At 58.9% G+C, this 19801-nt stretch overlaps 3 protein-coding genes across 3 annotated transcripts; all 3 read left to right on the forward strand.

The window, feature by feature from the left end:
* Positions 1–3482: 3482 nt before the first annotated feature.
* LSCM1_02116 (uncharacterized protein) lies at positions 3483–5360 on the forward strand (the record flags this gene model as incomplete). The annotated part of the gene is made up of 1 exon (XM_067319705.1): positions 3483–5360. One exon carries the CDS (start codon positions 3483–3485, stop codon positions 5358–5360), a length of 1878 nt encoding a protein of 625 aa, XP_067175080.1.
* A 4079-nt stretch (positions 5361–9439) lies between these two features.
* Positions 9440–15229, forward strand: LSCM1_02117 (uncharacterized protein; the record flags this gene model as incomplete). Its single annotated transcript, XM_067319706.1, has 1 exon — positions 9440–15229. One exon carries the CDS (start codon positions 9440–9442, stop codon positions 15227–15229), a length of 5790 nt encoding a protein of 1929 aa, XP_067175081.1.
* Positions 15230–16969: 1740 nt separating this feature from the next.
* Positions 16970–19489, forward strand: LSCM1_02118 (uncharacterized protein; the record flags this gene model as incomplete). The annotated part of the gene is made up of 1 exon (XM_067319707.1): positions 16970–19489. The coding sequence occupies one exon, from the start codon at positions 16970–16972 to the stop codon at positions 19487–19489; it is 2520 nt and encodes an 839-aa protein (XP_067175082.1).
* Positions 19490–19801: the final 312 nt, after the last annotated feature.

Genomic DNA, 19801 nt, shown 5'->3' on the forward strand with positions numbered 1-19801 from the left:
AGCTTGCGCACTTACATAAATGTGCAGAGAAACATTACGTGAACGGAGAAACGTTGCGCCATGATGGGGGCGGGCAGGGCCCTCTGCTCAGGCCTGCTCCCCTCCCACGTACCCTTTCCGTTCGCCCCTATTCGTCACGAGTAAAAGGGGGAGGTCAGGGGAGGTTTTTCTGGAGGCTGTAGGCATGCCAGCCCCATTCGTGCGCCGTTCCTCCTCCTCCCCCTATTCTGGTGTGCTTTGGTTTCTTTCCTATCGTAGTGATTGCGCGCCATTCGCATAAGCAACGCCTCTGTGAAGTTTATTCGCTACGCTCTGCCTTTTCCCACCTCGTCTTCCTGCGGCTCTCCTCGGCCGCACCTTTCCGCACACATACGTGCGCCTTGTGTTCCCCTTGATGAATGGATACGCAGTGAGCATCCGACCTATCCTCTATCTCTCCGTGAAGACAAGAGAGAGAACGCTGTGCCTCCTCGGTCCACTGCTAGAGCCATCATGCAGACTCAGTCCTCCAAGGACGCTGAGGCGGCGGACTACATGAGGAGTGGCAAGAAGCACCTGGAAAAGAGTCTGTTTCATTTTAGGGTACGCTACGACAGTGCTGCTGAAGACTTTGACAAGGCCGCACGCATCTACGCAAACCTGAACAACTACCACAAGGCGCGTGACGCATGGACACAAGCCTCTGATGCGCACAGTAAGGCTCACAATGACTTCAACGCCGCGAGCTCGCTGGAGAGGCTTGGCGACTTTATTTCACAGAACATACTGGAGACTCAGAGTATCATGTCAAGTATCAGCACTGCTGGCACGACAGCGGTGCTGAGCGAGTATCTCTTTCAAGACGCCATCCACGCCTACGAGGAGGCATCCAAACTGTACGGTGTGGCCGCGAACGGATCGAAGCAGGCGGCGGCGCTCAAGAAAGCAGCAGAGCTCATCTCACGCTCGCTTGTGACAGCGCAGTACCGTCGCACCGGCGACAACCGTACCGCGACTGTTGACACGGCATTCCTGCAAAAGGAGTACAGGCGCATCATTTCAGAGGTGATCGAGCTGATGGAGCGCAACTGGGAGGCCACGGAGTCGAAGCCGTTTGACCTGCCCGACATATACCGATCCTACACTCTCTTCTGCCTCCGCGCCGGTGATATTGAGGGTGCCGTGCAGATTCAAAAGCGTATGATTGGCGTCGTTTCCACCAGTCCAGCGGACGGCACGTACGATGACAGAAAAAATCTCTTCCGCATTCTCAACCAGCCCACCAACGCCGCAAAGGCTGGGCTGGAGATCATCGTTCTCTGCCTCAGCACGTCTGTAGATGACGGTTACACATGGGCCAACATCGAGATGAGCCGCCTCGGGGCCGTCTTCGGCTTCTGCAGCTCGTCAGAAGAGCGAGCGGCTGCAGCGCTGTTAGCCGCCTACGCCGAGCGGAACGAGGACGCTTTGCAAGAAGTACTTCGAACGAACTCATGCTTCAACTTTCTCACAGCAGACGTGTCGCGACTTGCGAAAAAGCTGACGCTTGGGTCCCGGGGGCACTGCAAGGCGGCGGGGGCCCCGGCAGTTGTTGACGGCGGTGCGCCAGGATCAGCTGCGCCACCGCTATCGTCACCAATGCCGGTGGACGCGTCGGAGACGGACTCGGATGACCTCCGGTAGACACGGGAGCAGTTGAGGAACCTCTTTTGTCATATGTCTTGTCTCCGTATAGGCGGCTGACACATGCACAGTGCCGAGTACGCTTCCTCCGAGCACTGCAGCAGCGTAAACGGTTCGCTGCCAGTCGATGTCTCCGTGTTTTTTTGAGTGGAAGGGAAGGGGTTCCTCTCTGGCTCTCTTTGTCTTCCGCGCGTGGCGTCTCCTTGAGCCTCCGTCTCGAGTATTGCAAGCGTTTGCGTGTACACATGTGATGTACGGAGAGATGAAGTTTATCCGTCAGTGTTGTTGGTGCGGGCATGTTTGTCGACGAACGTCCCCAGCGTGGCTTTCTTGCTGTTGTTGTCATATATATATTGTTCGCTCTGCCCCTGCTCTCCGGATGCCGGTGATGTGTGCCTTTCTCGACGCTTTCTTTCGCCCCTCTTCAGCGCATGCATGCTCGTCTCTGCCACGAGGCACGGCCTCAATCAAGGAGAAACAGAAGCGCCGACGCAGGCGCGCACACCTTCACACAGCAGCATGGGATGATCTCGCCTTTTTGCTCTTTTTTGCGCCCCCGCAAAAGGAGGGACGGCGGCCACCACCACAGTGCCACCCTACCCTCTGCTGCTCTGCGTGCCTCGCTCGCTGCTGCACTTGCGGAAGGGTATAGCACTCGATGGGAAAAAGAATAGTAACGACAAGGAGGGTTCGCGCGCTACGCTGAGCTCGCGCAGATGCGCAAGCGCGTACTCTTTCCCCCTCCCCCGTCCGTAGGCGATCTACCCTTGCGCAACCTCTCTGCTCGCGACACTCACCCTTTTACTCTCCCCCTCCTCTTTGTCCCCCCTTCGTTTCCACGCGTCGACATCCCTGCCAGTCGGCTTGGGTGTCCTCCTCATTGCTTCCATCTGTGCTGCTCTATAAAGCGTGTTTGGCACTGTGCTCGCGTTCCCCCCATTCGCCCCCCTCCCGCCCCCTCCCTCTTCGTCCTCCACATAAGGCACAAAGCAAAACATACAAAATAGAAAGGAAACAGAGCGAGTCTCACAGCGCGCGCAAAGGCTGTCCACGCACGCGCATACCCACGCAAACTTCACACAGGCACACACACACAGACAGAGACAGAGACAGACAAAGAGAGAGCGAACGAAACCTCCTGCGCTTTTCTCCTCCTTGTTGGCGGCTTCGCTGTTGGTGTGGCGCTCCCTCTCCCCGACGTCCCATTCCTCATTCTAAGAAACGACAAACACAAACGACAAACGACAAAACTTCTTTTTGATCAACCAAAAGGGAAACAACGAAGAAGAGAGAACAAAAAAAAAGTAACGCGCAGACTCGCACAGGCACACACACGCACCTATATATATATATAGGTGCGAGCATCTCTCATCGGAAAATTCCTGCACACGTTGTACACTTTCTTTGGCGATTATCTTTGTGCGTGTGTAAGCGACGGAGGGTGTGGGTGAGTCTCCGTGATATGGCATGTGTCGGTGCTTTCAATTCTCCGTCATTCTTTCTCTTGGTGGGTGGGCTGGTGACTCGCTCCGTGTCCGCGCCTTGTTGGATCCTCGCTGAGTAGAGAGGGCATTACTTCCATCTATCCTGCGTAGAGAAATACGATCGCGTGGCACAGCCCCCACACACACACACACATACACACACACCCTTCCTTCCCTCCCTGTTCCCTTATCATCTGCACACAAGCGCAAAGTGGCCCTCTTTGTGCACCCCTCCCGGCGCCGCTGCTCCTCCGTTGGTTTGTGTTTTCGATCCCTCAAACACTCTTCCTAATCGGCGCTCTGGGAGCAGACGTAAACGGAGAACCTAAAACAAAAATGTCCGACCCTGCGCACACCCGCGAGAGCTTTTGGGAGCCGCAACAGCAGCAGCAACAGTCGCTACAGCTGGCTCGAGGCGTTTTTGAGGCTATGCAAAACAACAGCATGCAGATGCTACAGATGCGCGTCGATACTTTGGAACGGCAGGTAGCAATGCTATCTGCCCAAGTCATGGCAGCCGCACTCCCCGCATCTTTTCGGGCCTACCCAGGCGTTCCGTATGGAATGCCGCCTGCCGCTGCTAACGTCGCGCCGATGCCCACCATGCCGACACCAATCCCAGCAAGCATGTACTTCTACCAGCCGTCCGACCTGTCTGCTGCCTCTCCACCTAACGGGGCGGGCTCGGACGACGGCAAGGCGTCGAAGCAGCTGGAGGACGAGCTCCAGCGCATGGGTGTGCTGGCCTACGGTGGCGCGGCTGCTGGCAGCAACGCAAGCTCTGAGGCTGCAGCGGCGGCGGCCACCATGACCTTGATGCACAGTAACCTCATGGTGTCCCCCACCAGTAACCTTCCCGCCTTCCCTGGCGTGATCGCAGGTGTCAGCAACCCCAACTCTGCCGGCCCTGGGCTGCCCTTCATGAACGGGCAGTCCGAAGTCGCCTTTGCGTCGTCGATGATGCCAGGCCCGTCAGCCTCGTCGTCGGCCAAGATGAGCAACTCGCTTCTTCAGAAGGCGTTTGGGTTCTCGGACCCGGCCATGAACGGGGCCAGCGGTGACGGCATGAACGCGAGCATGAACAGCCTGCAGCGTAGCTGTGCTGTAACACTGGACCCGCTGCAGAGCACCACAGAGACACTCGAGCAGACCTGCCAACAGACTAAGATTCGTGTGTTGTGCCTAAAGGGCTGCAAAGGCATCACAAGCCTGAACGCCATCGCACGTCTGCAGAATCTGTGGCTCCTGAACCTGCAGGGATGCTCACCCTGCGTCGACGATAGTGCGGTGCGCATGATTGCAATGCACAACACACGCCTTAGTCGGCTAAACCTCTGTGGGTGTGACCGCGTAACAGACGCGCGCCCCATCGCGCAGCTCTCACTCATGTTTGACCTAAACCTGTCCGGCACCATGATCGGCACCGCCTCGCTGGATGCGATCGCGCACGGGTGCAACCAGCTGAGCCGCCTCGCCATCAACAGCTGTCAGCAGCTGACGGGCGTGTCGAGCTTAAGGAGCCTGTCGGAGCTGAAGCTTCTCTACTGCCGCTACTCTGAGAGCATCGACCCCGCCACTATCGCCGACGTACTCGCCGGCATCGGTCAGAATCTGCTCACACTGAACGTGGATGGCATCCGGTTCCGTCAGCTTGACCTCTCTAATTTGCCACATGTCACAGCCTTGAAAAACTTCAACTGCAAGGACAACACGCAGCTTAGGGATCTAAACTGGATGCTAGGCATTCCCAACACTGCAAAGGCATTTGAGTCACTGGAGATGCTGGATGCGGAAGGCTGCGAGTCCTTGGCGAGCTTGGGGGCCCACATCACCTCGCTGAAGCGGCTCAAGACGATGCGCCTCACGAACACTGGCATTAACAACGAAGAGCTTGCCCGCATCTCGGCCTGCCCTGCGTTAACGGCTATTCACCTCGAAGACTGCGCTGGGATTACGAATGTGGAGTGCCTTGCAAAGGCATCCACTCTTACAAAGGTGGTACTAAGCATGCGCATGCAGCACGAGGACATCAAGGCGAACGGCGTCGCTGCCCTGCGCAAGGCCGGCATCGATGTTATCTTCGCGGGGGGCAGCAACCACTACGGACAAGGTAGTGCTGCCCACCATAAGAGCTCGACGCCTACGAGCCGGTTTGTCCCGTCGATCCCCATTGCCAGCCCGAACACCGCTGCTGAGGTACACGTCTTTCCGTAAGGGAGGAGGGGGAGGAGGGCCTGTGCGTTTAGGGAACGAACGAAGAGAACAAAAAAAGCGCAGAAGCCGACTGCGCTCCGCGTCTACACGCCGCGCAGGCCCTCCCTCCTCTTCCGCCTCTCACGATTCATCTCCTCGCTGGCTTCTCACCCCGCCGTCTCCTTGTATGTGTGTGTGTGTGCGCGTCCTCCTCCCTCACCGCTGCTTTGAGTGTGAGAAAGGGCTCCGCAACAACAGTGTAGCCCTTTCCTCCATGTCGTATGCCCCCTGTCTACGTGGGTGCAGAGACACAGACACACGTTGCTGTTGCTGTCGCGCGCACCCGTCAAAAAATACACCCATGCACGAGGCACAGGTACCCCCTCGTTCGGTATGTTTCCTCTGGATTCACTATTTTCCTGCACGATCTTTATTTTTTTCCGTTGTATCTTTTTACGTGCCCCTCTCCCTCTTCCCTCCCCACCCACCCCCTCGCCCCCTAACGTGGTGCAGTTTTCTTTTTGTTGTTGTTCAGTGACTTCTCCCCTCCGTGTATGTTATGTAAGTGCGTAACAGAGGGCCTCTTGACGTTGTCGAATCGTTTCTATTTTTCGATATATATTTTTTTCTTCGCACGTGCTCATTCTCCTTCCTTGCAGGTGCTGTGTGCCCTAACGCCTGGCACTACATGCCCGTGCACGACTCCGCTGCGGCCATCTGGATTGTAGAGAAGGGGGAGGGAAGCGGCACGAGCGACGTGGATAGGGGCGTGCGCGAGGACGCATACAAGCTCCTTCGGGGTGGGGGAGAAGGGAGGGGGAGGAGGGAAAGGCATGCGTGTGTGAGCATAGCAACACAAAACGAAATACACAGGTCAGAAAGTTTTTTCTCTCTCTTTTCACGCCACCACACACACACGCGCGCGCATTTTTTCCTCAAAATTGCTTTGCTCACCTCCTCTCTCTCTCGCTCTGCCTGTCTCTGTCTGCCTGTGTGTTTTTTTTCTCTCTCTCTTCTCTCATCTTTACTCTTCTCTTTTCACATTTTGAATTCACTATTCTGTCTGTTGGGTGGACATTCGACAAAGGAGCGCGTCTGTGATCGTTTTTTCTGTTTGTTTTACCTTTCACCTTTCGCTTCGTTCGCTCCTTTCCCTCAGATATTTCTTTCTCTCCCTCCCTCTCTCCCTCTCTGAAAGAACTGAATCCCACACAGGTAAAGAAGAAAAAGAGTAAAAGAAAACGACAAAAAAAAGAAATGTTCAACAACACGGACACAGTCAAAAGGGTATCCTTCCTCAAGGGGCACATACGCGTACGCAGCACGTAGCTCTTCACACACCCTCCTCTTCCTCCCCCGTCTTGACTACCCCCTTTTTTCTTTTTCTCTCTTTGACTGCTGGCCCTCTCGCACTCCTCACACTTCAGCTAAGATCCTTTGTGCACAGTTGGCCACGTCGACTTTGCTGTTTTTTTCTTTTTCCTGTGTGTGTGTGTCAAGGGTACGGCTCTTCAAATCTTCCCAATGAGCCTGGTCGTATCATCTCTCTCTCTGTTGTCAGCTCTTTGTCTGCCTGATGTTGGTGTCGTGTTTAATGGTGGATATTTCTTCTTCTGGACGCCTTTTTTTTCTCTCGGTGCCGTGCCTGTCGGCCCATGAGCACTGGAGAACTTCCACACATACATATATGCATGCCTGCGCTGCGTCGTCTTCTCTCCCTCTACTTCGTCTGCCTGCCTCACTTTACGTGGCGAGATGTCTCTGTGCCTTTCCGTTACCTCTCAGTTTTTGTTATTGTGTATTGGGGATGTCTCTTTCTCTCCCCCTGCCTTTCACTGGCTCTCTGTCTGGTGATGTTGTACGATTGCTTTCCTGCACTCACGGCTCCTCTCTCCTCTTTCTTGACGTTTCTCTGTTTGAGTCAGTGCCCAGTACGCGGGTCTCACTGCATGGCCCTTCCCCACCTCCCCGCTCCGCAGCTGCATAGCCACGTCAGCTTCTCTGTGCAGAGGTAAGTGTGTGTGTGTGTGTGTTTAGACCTTCTAAAGCACTCTTGTGCGCCTCCCCACTCGCACCGGCGCTGTATTTCTTTAAAGTGATAGTTCCAAGAAAAATAATGCACAAACGCAACGCGCAACAGCAGTGTCAGGAGAGGAACTGAGGGGAAAGGGGGTAGGACACAGCAACTCGCTTCTCAGCCCAGTCTTTGGACACTCTTTCACACCAGCATCTCTCTTGAGGTGTTGCCTCTCGTATCCCTTTTTGAATCGAGCTGCCTTTTAGAGTAGAGAAGGTCTCTGAAGAGGAACCCGCGGGGGTGGGGTGGGTGGGGAAAGAGACTGAGAGCCGTGCGAGTGGGAGGAGGGAAGGGCGCATCCGATGAATAGCAACATCACAGATAGGTCGCACGCAGGTCGGCGATAGGAGGCATGAATACCCTTGGGCTCTCTTTCTGCTTGCTTCTCGTCCACCGCTGCCTTCTGCCATCGTATCACGACTGCGCCTCCGGTGCAGAGCCCACCAAACCTCGTTTCGCTGTCTCTGACACACACACACACACTTACATCACCGCTGCATCGTTCGCTGCTCCTTCAGGCGGACACAAGTTCGTGCGACACCGCTCTTCCCTCTATCCAGGAGTGTCCTTTATGACGTTTACGACAGCTCCGCGCTTTGGCTCGTGGTGTGTGGTAAAATCCCTGATGACGCGCTGAGCACACACACACACACACCTCGGCGCGTGCGTCTCTGTGTGTGTGTGTGTGGAGGGGAGGGAGAGAGAGCCGCTCAAGCCGTCCACCCCCTGCACCCCTGCGAAAGGGGGAGCCGTCTCTGGTGCTGGCAGGGCGAAGCGCCCCCGTCTGTGGCACCGACATGACGTGCAGAGTGTCAGCATGACTCGAGCGTCTCTCACGCGGCCCTGGCTGCCTGCTGGTGTGTGTGCTGAGTCTGAGGCGCCGCGACCGTTGCTCGGTGGTGGGGCGGAGAGCGGAGGCGGACGCCTTCCCCGTGTGGGAGGGAATGGGCACGCTGAGGCCGAACAGAAAAACGCAACCGTTTCCTTCCTTCGTTCGTCGTTGTACACCTCTCCCGGGAGGCATAATGGTGTGATTAAATCGAGGGGGAGAGAAGAAGCGATACAGCGGGGTGGGACGGAGGGGGCGGGGCGATCGACCATCTGACGCTTACTTCAGTGGAAAAGAGCTGGTCACCCACCGGTATGTGTGCTGGTGGCTTATCGGCGCCGCTCCTCTCTTCTCCCTCTGAGAAAGCACCTTGGTGAGGCTCGGGTGCCTTCTCTCTCTCTCCCCCTCGCTACTGCGACTGACCGTGGCTTCAGAAAGTGTTCCACACCACCGCTGTTCGAGCCCTGTTCTACCTCCTACCGATGCGACAAGGAGCTGGAAGGAGAGTTGCCACCGCACTCTCCTTCATGCACAGACACCGTGCTTGTGCGCGTATCTCTGTGCCTGCACGAAGGAAAAAAAACACTGAACTCCTGCGGGTATGGCCTCCGTGGGAGGGGCACGGCCGCATACACCACACACCCACCCAGAGCTCGGATCAATGGGAACGAATATGCTTGCTCGCCCTCTTCCATCCCTCTCCCCCCTCACTTCGTACGGACGAAGGAAAGGCAGCCTCCATCAACGTTTAGATTTGTCCTATTCTCCTGCCTCCATCACCTCTTCCTCGTCCTGCTGAGGCGCTCTTCAAGTCGAGGTGTGTTACAGCTTACGGAAGCTTGTGCGTGCACGCTCGTAGTAGCTCTCTCGAGTCGCCTCCCCCTCCCCTCCCCCTAGAGCGCTCCCCTGTTGCTGTTTTTAAGGAACGCATGTGCATCTCCATCGAACATCTGTAGCACTTAAGGAGCGTGTAGCAGTGCAGCTGCCAGCCCCACCCCCACATCCCACTCCCTCGCATACATACATCGTCTTTCTCCTGGCATCGACATCTCCTCTCGCTCGCCTCACCGCCGCGTCGAGCTGGGAGTACGAAAGGCAGCGAGGGGAAAGTGTGTGTGTGTGTGTGTTGCTTTCGTTCTCATCGATTCTCTCGCTTATCCACGCTCGTGTGCGCGTCTGTGGACGCCTTTATACATGCGGACCTCAGGAGCAGCCCGCGCCGCTGAACAAAATGTCTGGCCTCAGCGCGGCGCGGCAACGGCCAAGAAAAAATCGAAGGAGGTGTTGGCTGGCGGCGTAGCCGGGCAGTCAGCACGAACACGGAGCATGCAAATTGAGGCTGCCGTGCGTCACGTTGCCCAGCTACCGGCGTTTGTGGCCTGGGCGCCCGACAAGGCGGCAGCAACACCCAGCCTCGTGGGGAAGTACTTGGAGTCGCAAGTGGCGCAGGTGGCCGCGCAGCTCAAACCCATCCAGCAGGCTGGCAACTACGAGCGACTCTTACTTCTGCTCGCAGAGCTACTCGACAGTGACCTAGCGGCCGGTCTTACGCCGCGGGCGGTGGAGGGCGGCGTCCTCGATCTCATGCACGGCTGTGCCGCTGCAATCGTCAAGGGAGAAAGTGACGTTTACGACAATCCGCACAGCAGCGGGCGGAGACGCCATGGTGCGGCAGCGCTGACCGGTGCACACTTTTCGTGCTGTCACGAGACGGCGTTTGGCAGCACTTCCGACCGTAGTAGAGAGAAATGTCGTGGTATTGCGGTGCCCATCGAGAGCCTTCTCCCTCCCCTCATTGACCAGCCTGCTAAGGGGCTGAGAGAAGTGCGGGAGGACGCTGGTGAGGACGTCACAGAGGATGAGCGTACTGCCGCCGAGATGGAGATCTGGGAGACCTTCATGGCCACTTCCCGCGCAGCCGCGACCGCAGAGGGTGCAATGAGGATGCCTGGTGCTGTTGCAGCCGCGACCACAGTCTCGAGCGCCTCTGGCGCAAACGCCGCGCACTCCTTCACACCAGCAGCGGAAGCGGGAGTGTCGCCGCTTGCGGCGTCATCTACCCCGATAGTGGCAATACGCTCCTTTCCGGATGCCCTCTGTGCGCTCATTGAGCGCTGCACCGCCACGCCGCTGGTGTGTCTCACGCTGAGTGACCAGCAGTGTCAAGCAACCGCCGTGAGGGACCTGCTACGTGCGCTGCTGTCGATCACCCAGGGCGTTAATAGCAACGTGGTTTCTACCGCTGAATGTGGTGCCACTCTTGACTCCCACAGCCCCTCATCCGGTCATCACACAAGCGTCGCCGCGTCAGCGGCACTGGACCTCCAGGCTGTGCGTATGGCTGCTTGGAAAGGTATTTCACGACTCCTCTCCAGATACCTGGACGGTGCCGACAGCACTGCGGAAGCGCCGACGAACGCGCCGCGCCATGGGCAACAGCCTTGCAAGGCAAAGTCATTGAGGTCAGTGGAAGCATGGAAGGTGGGACCTGAGCAGCTGGACATCGTATCAGTCTTCGAGGATGTGACACACCAGTGGTCGTGTACGCTCGCCGTGCTCGCAGCGGAAAAGGGGCTAATGAGTGGCTTAGCAGTGAGGGGAGGAGGAGTGAATGTCAAGGCAGAGGGCGGCCCATTCGGGGCGCCGGGGTCTTCCCCAGGAGGTCGCAGCGGCACAGATGGCAGTGGTCCCGGTGACCAACTTTACGTGGTGCTCTGCGTCGCCCACCAAATCATAGCCGCTGAGCAGCGTGAGACCACGAAGGCCAGTCCACAGGCCACGCCTCACAAGCGACTGCTGCCCCCTCTGCTCATCCCTGTGGTCCTTCGCACGTTGTCGATGATCTCCGCAGCCAGCCCTCTCGCCTGCCGTGCCGCATCGTATGCACAGTTGTGTGTCGATGTGCTGTGGGGCGCAACGTTGTTGGCACCGCGCGAATCCGCGCGCCAGCTCTTGTACGGCTCGATGGACGCTGCTGGCTTCGCCGGAGCTTGTGACGGCCGTTGCGAAGGCGAGGCGGGCGTCAAAGGAGGAGAAGCGAGCCCCCCAGCCATGGATCTCTTTCTTGCCCTACTCCAACAGTTCAACGAGGGCCACAGTGCCATGCACTGCGAGCTGCGTGACGATCTCGTGTGCCTCCTCGCTTCCCTACTTCGCTACGACATTCAATATGTGGAAGACGAGCTCGGCGCACGTCGTGCCGCGGAGAGCGGAGTACAACGAGTATCTTTTGAGTCGCTCGTCTGCCCTGCCACCTCTCCGCCTATGGCCGAGACTCACACCACGCCGCTTACACTCAGCGCCGCCACGGTGGAGGCGATCAACGCCACCGTGGCACTGTTATTCGAGACAACGTGTGGGGCTGAGCTCACCACAACCGCGTACTCAGTCACGGCCACGGCCACCGCAGCCTTTCAGTCCACCGGTTCTGATGGCGTCGAAACTTTTCCAGCGGCGCTGCTCTCGCTCGACGCCGCGCGCCGGCACGCGCTGCGCTTCCAATCCATCGCCACCTCTGTGGCCCGTCGCCGCGAGCTGCTCGACTTCAAGGTTTACGGCTGGCAGCTTCTCGCTGCTCACTGCAGCTGGCAGCTGGCGCACCTCACCTACCGCGAATACATTCGCCACAAGCGCAGCGCCGCCCCGACGGTGGGCACGGCGCTGTCCTTTCAAGAAGAGCATACTGCCTCCCTCCAATATGTCGCAGAGGAAAACCCCTGCGACGGAGCTGTCACGGCGGCCCTCTGGGGGATGCAGCTGTCGCAGCTCGGCTTCGTGGATGTATTGCTCATGTACGTCGACATGCGCACGGACGAGGCGGCCGTGGTGGCCTGGACGCAAGAGGAACTTCTGCGCTTGGAGGCGGAGGCCTGGCAGCTTCTCACATCCATGATCCTCTTCACACAGCACTTACGCACGAAATCGGGTGGGCTGCAGGCCCGCTACCATCATCCGCGCAACCAGGTGTTGGTGGCGCCACAGCCGCAGCAGCGAGAGAGTGCTCCGTCGCCGTGCGTATCGTGTGCATCTGTTGACGAGTGCAACTTGGGCAACGACACGAAGTACGCTGCCAGCGATGTGAACGGTACAGATGACGACACATCAAGGGTACTTTATGGAGCTGACAAGCACTTCATCGATGCCGGTGGTGTTCCGGTGGCGCTCCACTATTTGCTTAACGCGCCACCCGAGGCGGAATCTGTGAAGCGGTGGGCCCTCATCACCCTGGCCGCCATCGCGGGGCCGAGCGACATCGGCGAAGCGCGCGGTCCCTCAGGTGCCTACGCAAGCCGAGAGTTGGAGCGTGTTCAGACGGCCCTGACGCAGCACGCCCGGTCACTCATCCTGTTCCTAGTGAAGCTCATCCAGGAAGTGAACGTTTACGTCGACGCTGTGGGTGTTCCAGGAGCGTTGCCGCCCCTCATCTCCTCCGTCGCCGCGTCGGCGGCTTCGATGTCTCCACAGTGGGAATCAACCCACCGCTCCATGCGCGGGGACAACTACGCTGACTGGGCGGCGGCAATGCCACCATCCGCTGAAGTGCGCTGGAACTGGCTACCGCAATCGGTCACCCAGTCGGCCCTTGTCGCATGGTACCTGCTGCGCTGCATCGGGGATGCCACTCCGGCAGAAGAGGAAGCAATGCGCGAGCAGGCGCTGGACGTGACAGGCAAGAATGTTGTCGATGCCGGTGACCTCCACGACGGGGAAAACGAGATGGCATCACACGAGGCGGCCTCCACCGCGGCGGTAGCCGCCGCCGCCGCCGCGTTTACCTCTGGCGCGAGCCGGCGAGGAAGCCTCGGGCACGACAGAGCCCCTCTGCGGGGCTGTGTCATAGCGAATCGGCAACTGCACGACGAAGCGGGCTTATCCACGTCGAACGTGTCGTCATCCGGATCCTCCATGGGTCCGCTAGAGGTAAACGAGGACGTCATCGCCGCGAGCGACCACTGTCATCCAGCCGCGTCATCGAGGGCGGCAAGCGATGGTGTGTCGGCGTCCTGCACGTCGAATGAGGCTTCAGCCCTGCCGCATGGCCACGCACTCCTGAGCGGCACGCCCTCGGAGGTGCTGTGCGTTCCGAATCTTTTCGCGGAGCAGGGCGGAGTGGACTTGCTCACGGCATGGCTTCGACATGTAATGCGCCTCTGTTTGCCATCACGTCCAGGGCGGCAGCGTGGCGCCGGCGCAAGAGCCGCTCCGCAACTCACGGCGGAGGAGGTGGAACGCCTGGCGCGCTATGGTGACACCTTCCTCCTCCTGCTGGACGTTTTTCGTGCCATAGTGATGGGCTGCAATGTCACCGAGGTGCGCTTTGTCGACTCTGGCGGGGTGCATGGAGTACTGGACCTGATAGAGGCCTACGCACTGGCGCACGGTCTCGTTCGCCAGGCCTCCCGGCACGCGCGCCTGATGGTGGCCGATAGCTGTGTCAGCGCTGCTGTCGGTACCGCAGATCATAAGGAGCAAGAGGGCGTACTGTACTACGCCACAACGCTGTTGTGTGATCTTTTGCAGCGTTGCCCGCGCGCCATCGGCGCCTTCGCCGCGTGGCGCAGCAGTCGAATCGCTTTCTCTCCACTCACCCCCGACGTGTACGAGTGCCGGCTGCCCAGCGCTGAGGGCATTGGGGCGGTGCAGCTGTTTCTGTGCCTCTGGGCGGCAAAGATGCCTGCTCCAGAGGGTGGCGGCGCACTGGGCAGCGTCACCGATATCCCTGGGAACTCGTCTGGTTTAGAGCTTCTTCGGGTGCAGCTGCGGCCAGCTCTACGTGCCGCGTTGAAAGAGGAGTATGTGTGCCGCCTGTTGCGCCGGCGCGCCAAGCTGGGGGCAGTGCCGGCGGACTCCATTCGCAACTGTTACCGTTACCTGCACTCCGAGACGGTGCCAGAAATGGCGTCGAGAACGAAAGACGAGGGCGTGCCGGACGCGAGTATGCTTGCATACATGGAGAAGCTTCTCGCCCGCAGCAGCAGACACTCTGCCGTGCCGCCGGAGCAGCAGATTGCCCTTCTCATCGACGGCGCGCTGGGGCTGTGCATCAAAGTGTACGGGTGCCTGTCCACCGTCGGGTTCGACTCGCTTCGCACCGCAGAGGCATCGGCATTTGAAGCTCCGTCGATGGGGGTGCGCCTCTCCTCGCTAGAGCGGTCCTTCCTGGTCCAGATCGCCGCGCTTCCGGCGTTGTGTGTGGACGAAATCATCGTGGCCATGGCCGAGGTCGCCCTCGGGTGCCGTTCGTTTCATGCGGAGGCGACCTCCGAGAATGGTGACTCTGGTGGCCACGCTGGTAACGACGCGACGGCGTGGCGGCCCACAACGCCAGACCAGCGAGTGCTTCGCACTGCAGCGCAAGAGGCCGCCGTTCGTGCCGGAGAGCTCAATCAGATTATTGATCTCGGGGCACAGGTGCAGCAGGTGCGCGAGTCGCAGCTGTACAGCCGCCTCCTTGTTACACAGCTGCGACAGCCGGTCGGGCGGCTGGCGGACGGTCGTCCAGGCGCTGTAAAGGGTATGTGGAAGTCACAGCGGTGCTACTCCGTCACTCGCAAGAGCGATCTGGTCGGTGGTGGCAGACTCTCACTCTCCGCATCCAAGCTGGCTTCGCGGCTTTCGGCTCGCTTCGCAACGGAGCAGCTGCAGCGGCAGCAGCTCATCACCTCCACCATGCCTCTGGCGCAGCAGTTCGACGCCGTGCACACAGTAACGTCGGTGGGTGAAGCGCAGAGCAGCAACATCCTGCCCAGTAACGCGCCCTGTGTGCTGGGCAGCTACCACACGCCTTATGCCTCACTCATGGAATCTGTCAGCGCCGCCACCCATGAGCGACTCCCGGCTCTCGCATTTAACCCCGCGGCGCCGCCATCGCGCCACACTGTGCCCGTGACGCAGCGGCACCAACAGCGGCAGGCAATGATCGCGCGAAGCCTCCGTAAGCTTCCGCTGGATGAGCCGACCCTGCAGGCTCCTCGCAAGCCTTAACTGGAGCGCCTTGCTTTGCGCACAGAGGTTGGGCATGGCTGGCGCTTCTCCCGCGTCGGCTCACGCGTGCGAGTCGTGGAGGAACTGCGTGTATGTATCGAGTAGGTGCGAGCGCCTGCCGTGAGGCAGGCGGCACTCCTAACGCGGGGCGTCTGTTTCCACTTGGCTCCTGCTACATCAAACAGATGAGCGAAAGGTGCGTCTCGGCTTCGTTGGGTACAAGGCGGTTCTTCTTTGCCCCATCTGTTGCCCTTGCCTACCTACCCCCCTCCCCCTCCCTCCCTCTCTCTCTAGGTATTGCCTGTCTTTTCTCTTTACCCTCTCGATGCCGCACCCTGCGTGCCCCCTTCACTCCCCTCCCCTTCCCTCACGCAGACGCACGCACACCTCTGTGGATGGCAGCAACCACTTAGATGTAACATGTGCCTTCTATTGACTTCGAGATCGCCTATAGTGTGTCTTTGCCTTTGCTCGGCCATTCCCTTCTCCCCTCCCCTTTGCAGACACACACACACAATCTCTTCTCTCTTTTCTTTTTCGCCTCTCACTGATGTACATACACGCGTGATAGGGGAAGGGGAGGCGCGATGAGGGGGGAATGGCCGCGCCTTTGCCGTCCTTTTCAACTCCTGACTCCTACACAGAGAGAGAGAGAAAACGGAAGAGAAGTAGGCGCGTACATCAGTCGCTCTTGCTCTTGGCTGCAATGCGTCTTCGCTCGTATCTGTGTATCGATAAACGTGACGCTGGTGGCACTGGTGTTGTACGAAACGGTCCGTTTAGTTTTTTTTGACCTTTTCCGCTTTCTTTCGCTTCGGATGCCGCAACGGCTTCCATATGTTGACGTGTGTGTGTGTGTGTGTGTGGAGCTAGATGTACGTACGGTACCTGAGCACGACAAAACGTCGAGCCTCTTGACGCGTGTGTGCTGGGGGAGGTGGAGAGGCTCCACGCTCGACTGGCGAAGACGATAGTTCAAGACAATACATGCACAGGTGCACACCGAGGAGCAAAGAAAGTAGTCCGCAAGCGAGCTCGCCAAGTATGCTTGAGTCGCTTATCTGCTGCGCACCTGCTGAATGGCTGCCGAGACGCGAGAAGGTATGTCGAGGGGCTTCTTCCCCCTTCCCCATTCCACTAATCTGCCCTCCGGAGCACGCAGAGGCCACGCTGGCGCGAGGCGGCCACCCGTCGATGCACCGGTTCGCCACCGGGGGGAAGGAAGGGGGGAGGGGATTCCAGGCGGCACATGACGCACTCATCTGAATCTCCCTTTCGAACCCCCTCCACACACACACACACTGCATGTATCTCACCCTTTTGAGTTTCAGTACTTATATACCCTCCTCCACGGAGGTTTCACGTGTGCACCTGCATGCACGCGTGCCTGTAGGAAGGTCTCACGGTGTGTATCTTGGAGATATCGTTGAGGACACACAACGGACACAAACGCCACAGCAACAAAAAAGCAAAAGAAGGGAACGCGCTCACGTCTCTCCGAAGGGCGTCGTTGCTGCCGTGTGGAAGAAAGCCCTTGACGGCTCCAGGTTCTGGCACCGAGGGGCGAGGGACAAGTGCGCACAGCAGAGTGTGGAGGACCTTTCGCTCTGTGTGTGTGCGACTGTGTGGCTCATCCTCTCTTTTTTTAAGCGGAACGGGAGGAGGGGAGGGAAGAGGAAGAAAGGCGGGGCGCTGATATTTTCGGTGGCTTGTTCTCGTATTCAGCGCCCGCAGAACGCCATGAAGTGGTGCGGCGCACGGAGCAGCGGCGTCTCCTTTGCACCGTCTTCCAGTTTTCTGCGATGTCGGACTGCCCACCACAGAAGTGCATGCAGAGCGATGTGGTGTCAGAGTCTCTGTGCACGGCGCCTCATCGTCTGTGCAGGCCCCGGAAAAGGGTGGTGCATTACGCCTCTACTGGCGGAGCCTCGAAGGTACTGCAGCGTCTCTTCTTCCTCCACCGTTGATGCTGCCACGGCACCGGAGCACGGCGAAGACCTGTATGTGTCTCGCTACGCCATACCGGAGGACGCGCACCGTCTCGTCGGCACACCGCAGTTGCTGCCGCGTAACCCCGCGGATGAGGTTGCCTTCAAGAAAAACTTGATGAAGCGCTTTCCTCAGGCACGCATCCGCAACGTGAGTGTGGTGGCGCATGTCGACCACGGCAAGACAACACTTTCTGACGCGATGCTCCGCTTCTCGAATCTGCTGCCACCAGACGGGGCCACCGGCACCTTTACAGATCGCCTCCAGGTGGAGAAGGAGCGTGGCATCACGATCAAAGCGCAGACCTGCAGTGTACTCCTCACCGTGCGAGAGACGGGCGCGCAGTATCTGCTGAACCTCATCGACACCCCCGGGCACGTCGACTTTCAGTACGAGGTGTCGCGTAGCCTCTGCGCCACTGAAGGTGCGGCGCTGCTGGTGGACGTGCGGCAGGGCGTCGAGGCACAGACCATGGCACAGTTCTATGCGGCACTTGAACAGAATCTCGCGATCATACCGGTGCTGACAAAGATGGACAGCGCCATGAGTGACGCGGAGGTGGAAAAGACGCTGCTACAGCTGGAAGACAGCACTGGGCTGCTTAGCCACGAAGTTGTGCTGACGAGTGCGAAGAGCAAGCAGGGTATCGAACAGCTCTTCCAGCAGATTATTGACAAAGTGCCGCCCCCACGCGGTCGCGAAGGCTTCTCGGACATGACGCAGCTCCCAGCCATGCACCCTACCAGTGCAGAGAAGAAGCAGGTGGAGAAGGAGCTGGTGCCGCTGCGCGCTTTGCTCTTTGACTCCTGGACCTCTGAGAGCAGTGGCATGACTGACGCAGCTGCATTGGCGCCCGCGAGCACGCCGATGGCGTCGTCATCGCCCTCCAGACCAGTTGCTGGCGCAGGCGGCCAAAGTGTGACGAAGGACGGCATCTACGGCCTCATTCGGGTCATGGATGGCACCGTCACCCCAGGCACTGTCGTCACCTTCTTCCATTCCCGGAAGAAGCACGAGGTGCGTGAAGTGGGCATCATCCATCCAACGCTGCACCCCACGGCGGCCCTTACCGCGGGTATGGTCGGTTTTGTCTTCTTCCCACGACTAACCAAGAGGGACGTTTGCATCGGCGACACCCTCTATACGCTTCCGACGCGCAAGCACACGATGAGCGTGGCGGCGACAAGCTCTGCTGCAGCTGCGCCGAGCGCAGAGCCTACATCGCCGGCAGACCCAGCGAGCGGTCGCGATGCTAGTGGCGGTCAGTGCGCATTCGTCGTGGAGCCGATCCCCGGCTTCAAGAAGGTGTGCCCCGTCGTGTTCGCCGGCTTCTACCCTGACGAAGGTGTCTTTATTACGCAGCTGCGCGAGGCAGTCGATCTCCTGTGCGTCAATGACCCCTCCGTCACTGTGGAACAGCTGCAGTGCCCAGCGCTCGGCCCCGGCCTGCAGCTGGGCTTTCTCGGTCTTCTTCACATGCACGTCTTCAAGGAGCGGCTGCTCATAGAGTTTGGGCAGGCGGTGCTGGTCACACCGCCGCAGGTGCAGTACATGTACGTGGAGCTGCACTGCAACCCCGACGACCCAGCACAGCGGAAGCCTCTCTCCATCAGCAACTGGCGGTGGCCGCACGAGGGCGTCGGGGGGTACCTCGAGCCATTTGTTACCGCAACCGTGCTGACGCCAGGCGAGTACTTCAACGACATCAACAGCGCTGCGCTCAGCTCCTTTCGGGGCGAGATGCTGGATATGCGAGTGATTGACGACGCCCGGACGCTTGTGCGCTACCGTATGCCCTTGGCAGACCTTGCCCGCGGCTTCTTCTCGGCGGTCAAGAGCACCTCGCACGGGTACGCCACGCTAGAGTACGACAACCTCACCTACATGACTGCCGACTTGGTGAAGCTGGATATTGTCATCAACAAGGCACGCATCTCCGCGCTATCGACAATTTGTCTGCGCCATGAAGCCAGCATACACGCCCGACGCATCATCGGCTCCCTCAAGGAGAACCTGCTCCGCTCCTCCGTTGACCTGCCACTGCAGGCGCTGGTGGGGAGCAAGATCATTGCCCGCGATACCGTCAAGGCGTACCGCAAGGATGTCACGGCAAAGATACACGCTGGCGATATTTCACGGAAGCAGAAAAAGTGGAACGACCAGAAGAAGGGCAAGGAGCGCATGGCTCGCCGGAGTGTCGGCACCGTGACGCTGGACCAAAGCGTGCTCGCAGCTGCGATAGGAGGGGAACGATTCAACACGGGGCGTTAAGTCTAGGCGACTGTGCAGCAAGCGGGCGGGCGGGGGGTGGGTAAAACTGTTTGGCGTCTCTCGGGGGCGGCTCTGCTTACACCCGTTCCTTTTCGCCTTCATGCTGCTCCACCCTTCATCCTCACGAAACTTCAACCAAAGGGAAACGGCGAAAGCGTCACTGAATGCCGAGCGGTGTCTCGGTTCCGAAAAAGGGGGGAGGCGACGTGCAAGGCAGGTGCGTCGCGAAGGCGCATCGCCATTTTAGCCCACACAGAAACACACACAACCAAACGCATGTTACATGAGTGCGCGTGCATATACATATATGCC

The sequence above is a fragment of the Leishmania martiniquensis genome, chromosome 34, assembly GCF_017916325.1.
Source record: "Leishmania martiniquensis isolate LSCM1 chromosome 34, whole genome shotgun sequence".
In the NCBI taxonomy this organism is placed as follows: domain Eukaryota; phylum Euglenozoa; class Kinetoplastea; order Trypanosomatida; family Trypanosomatidae; genus Leishmania; species Leishmania martiniquensis.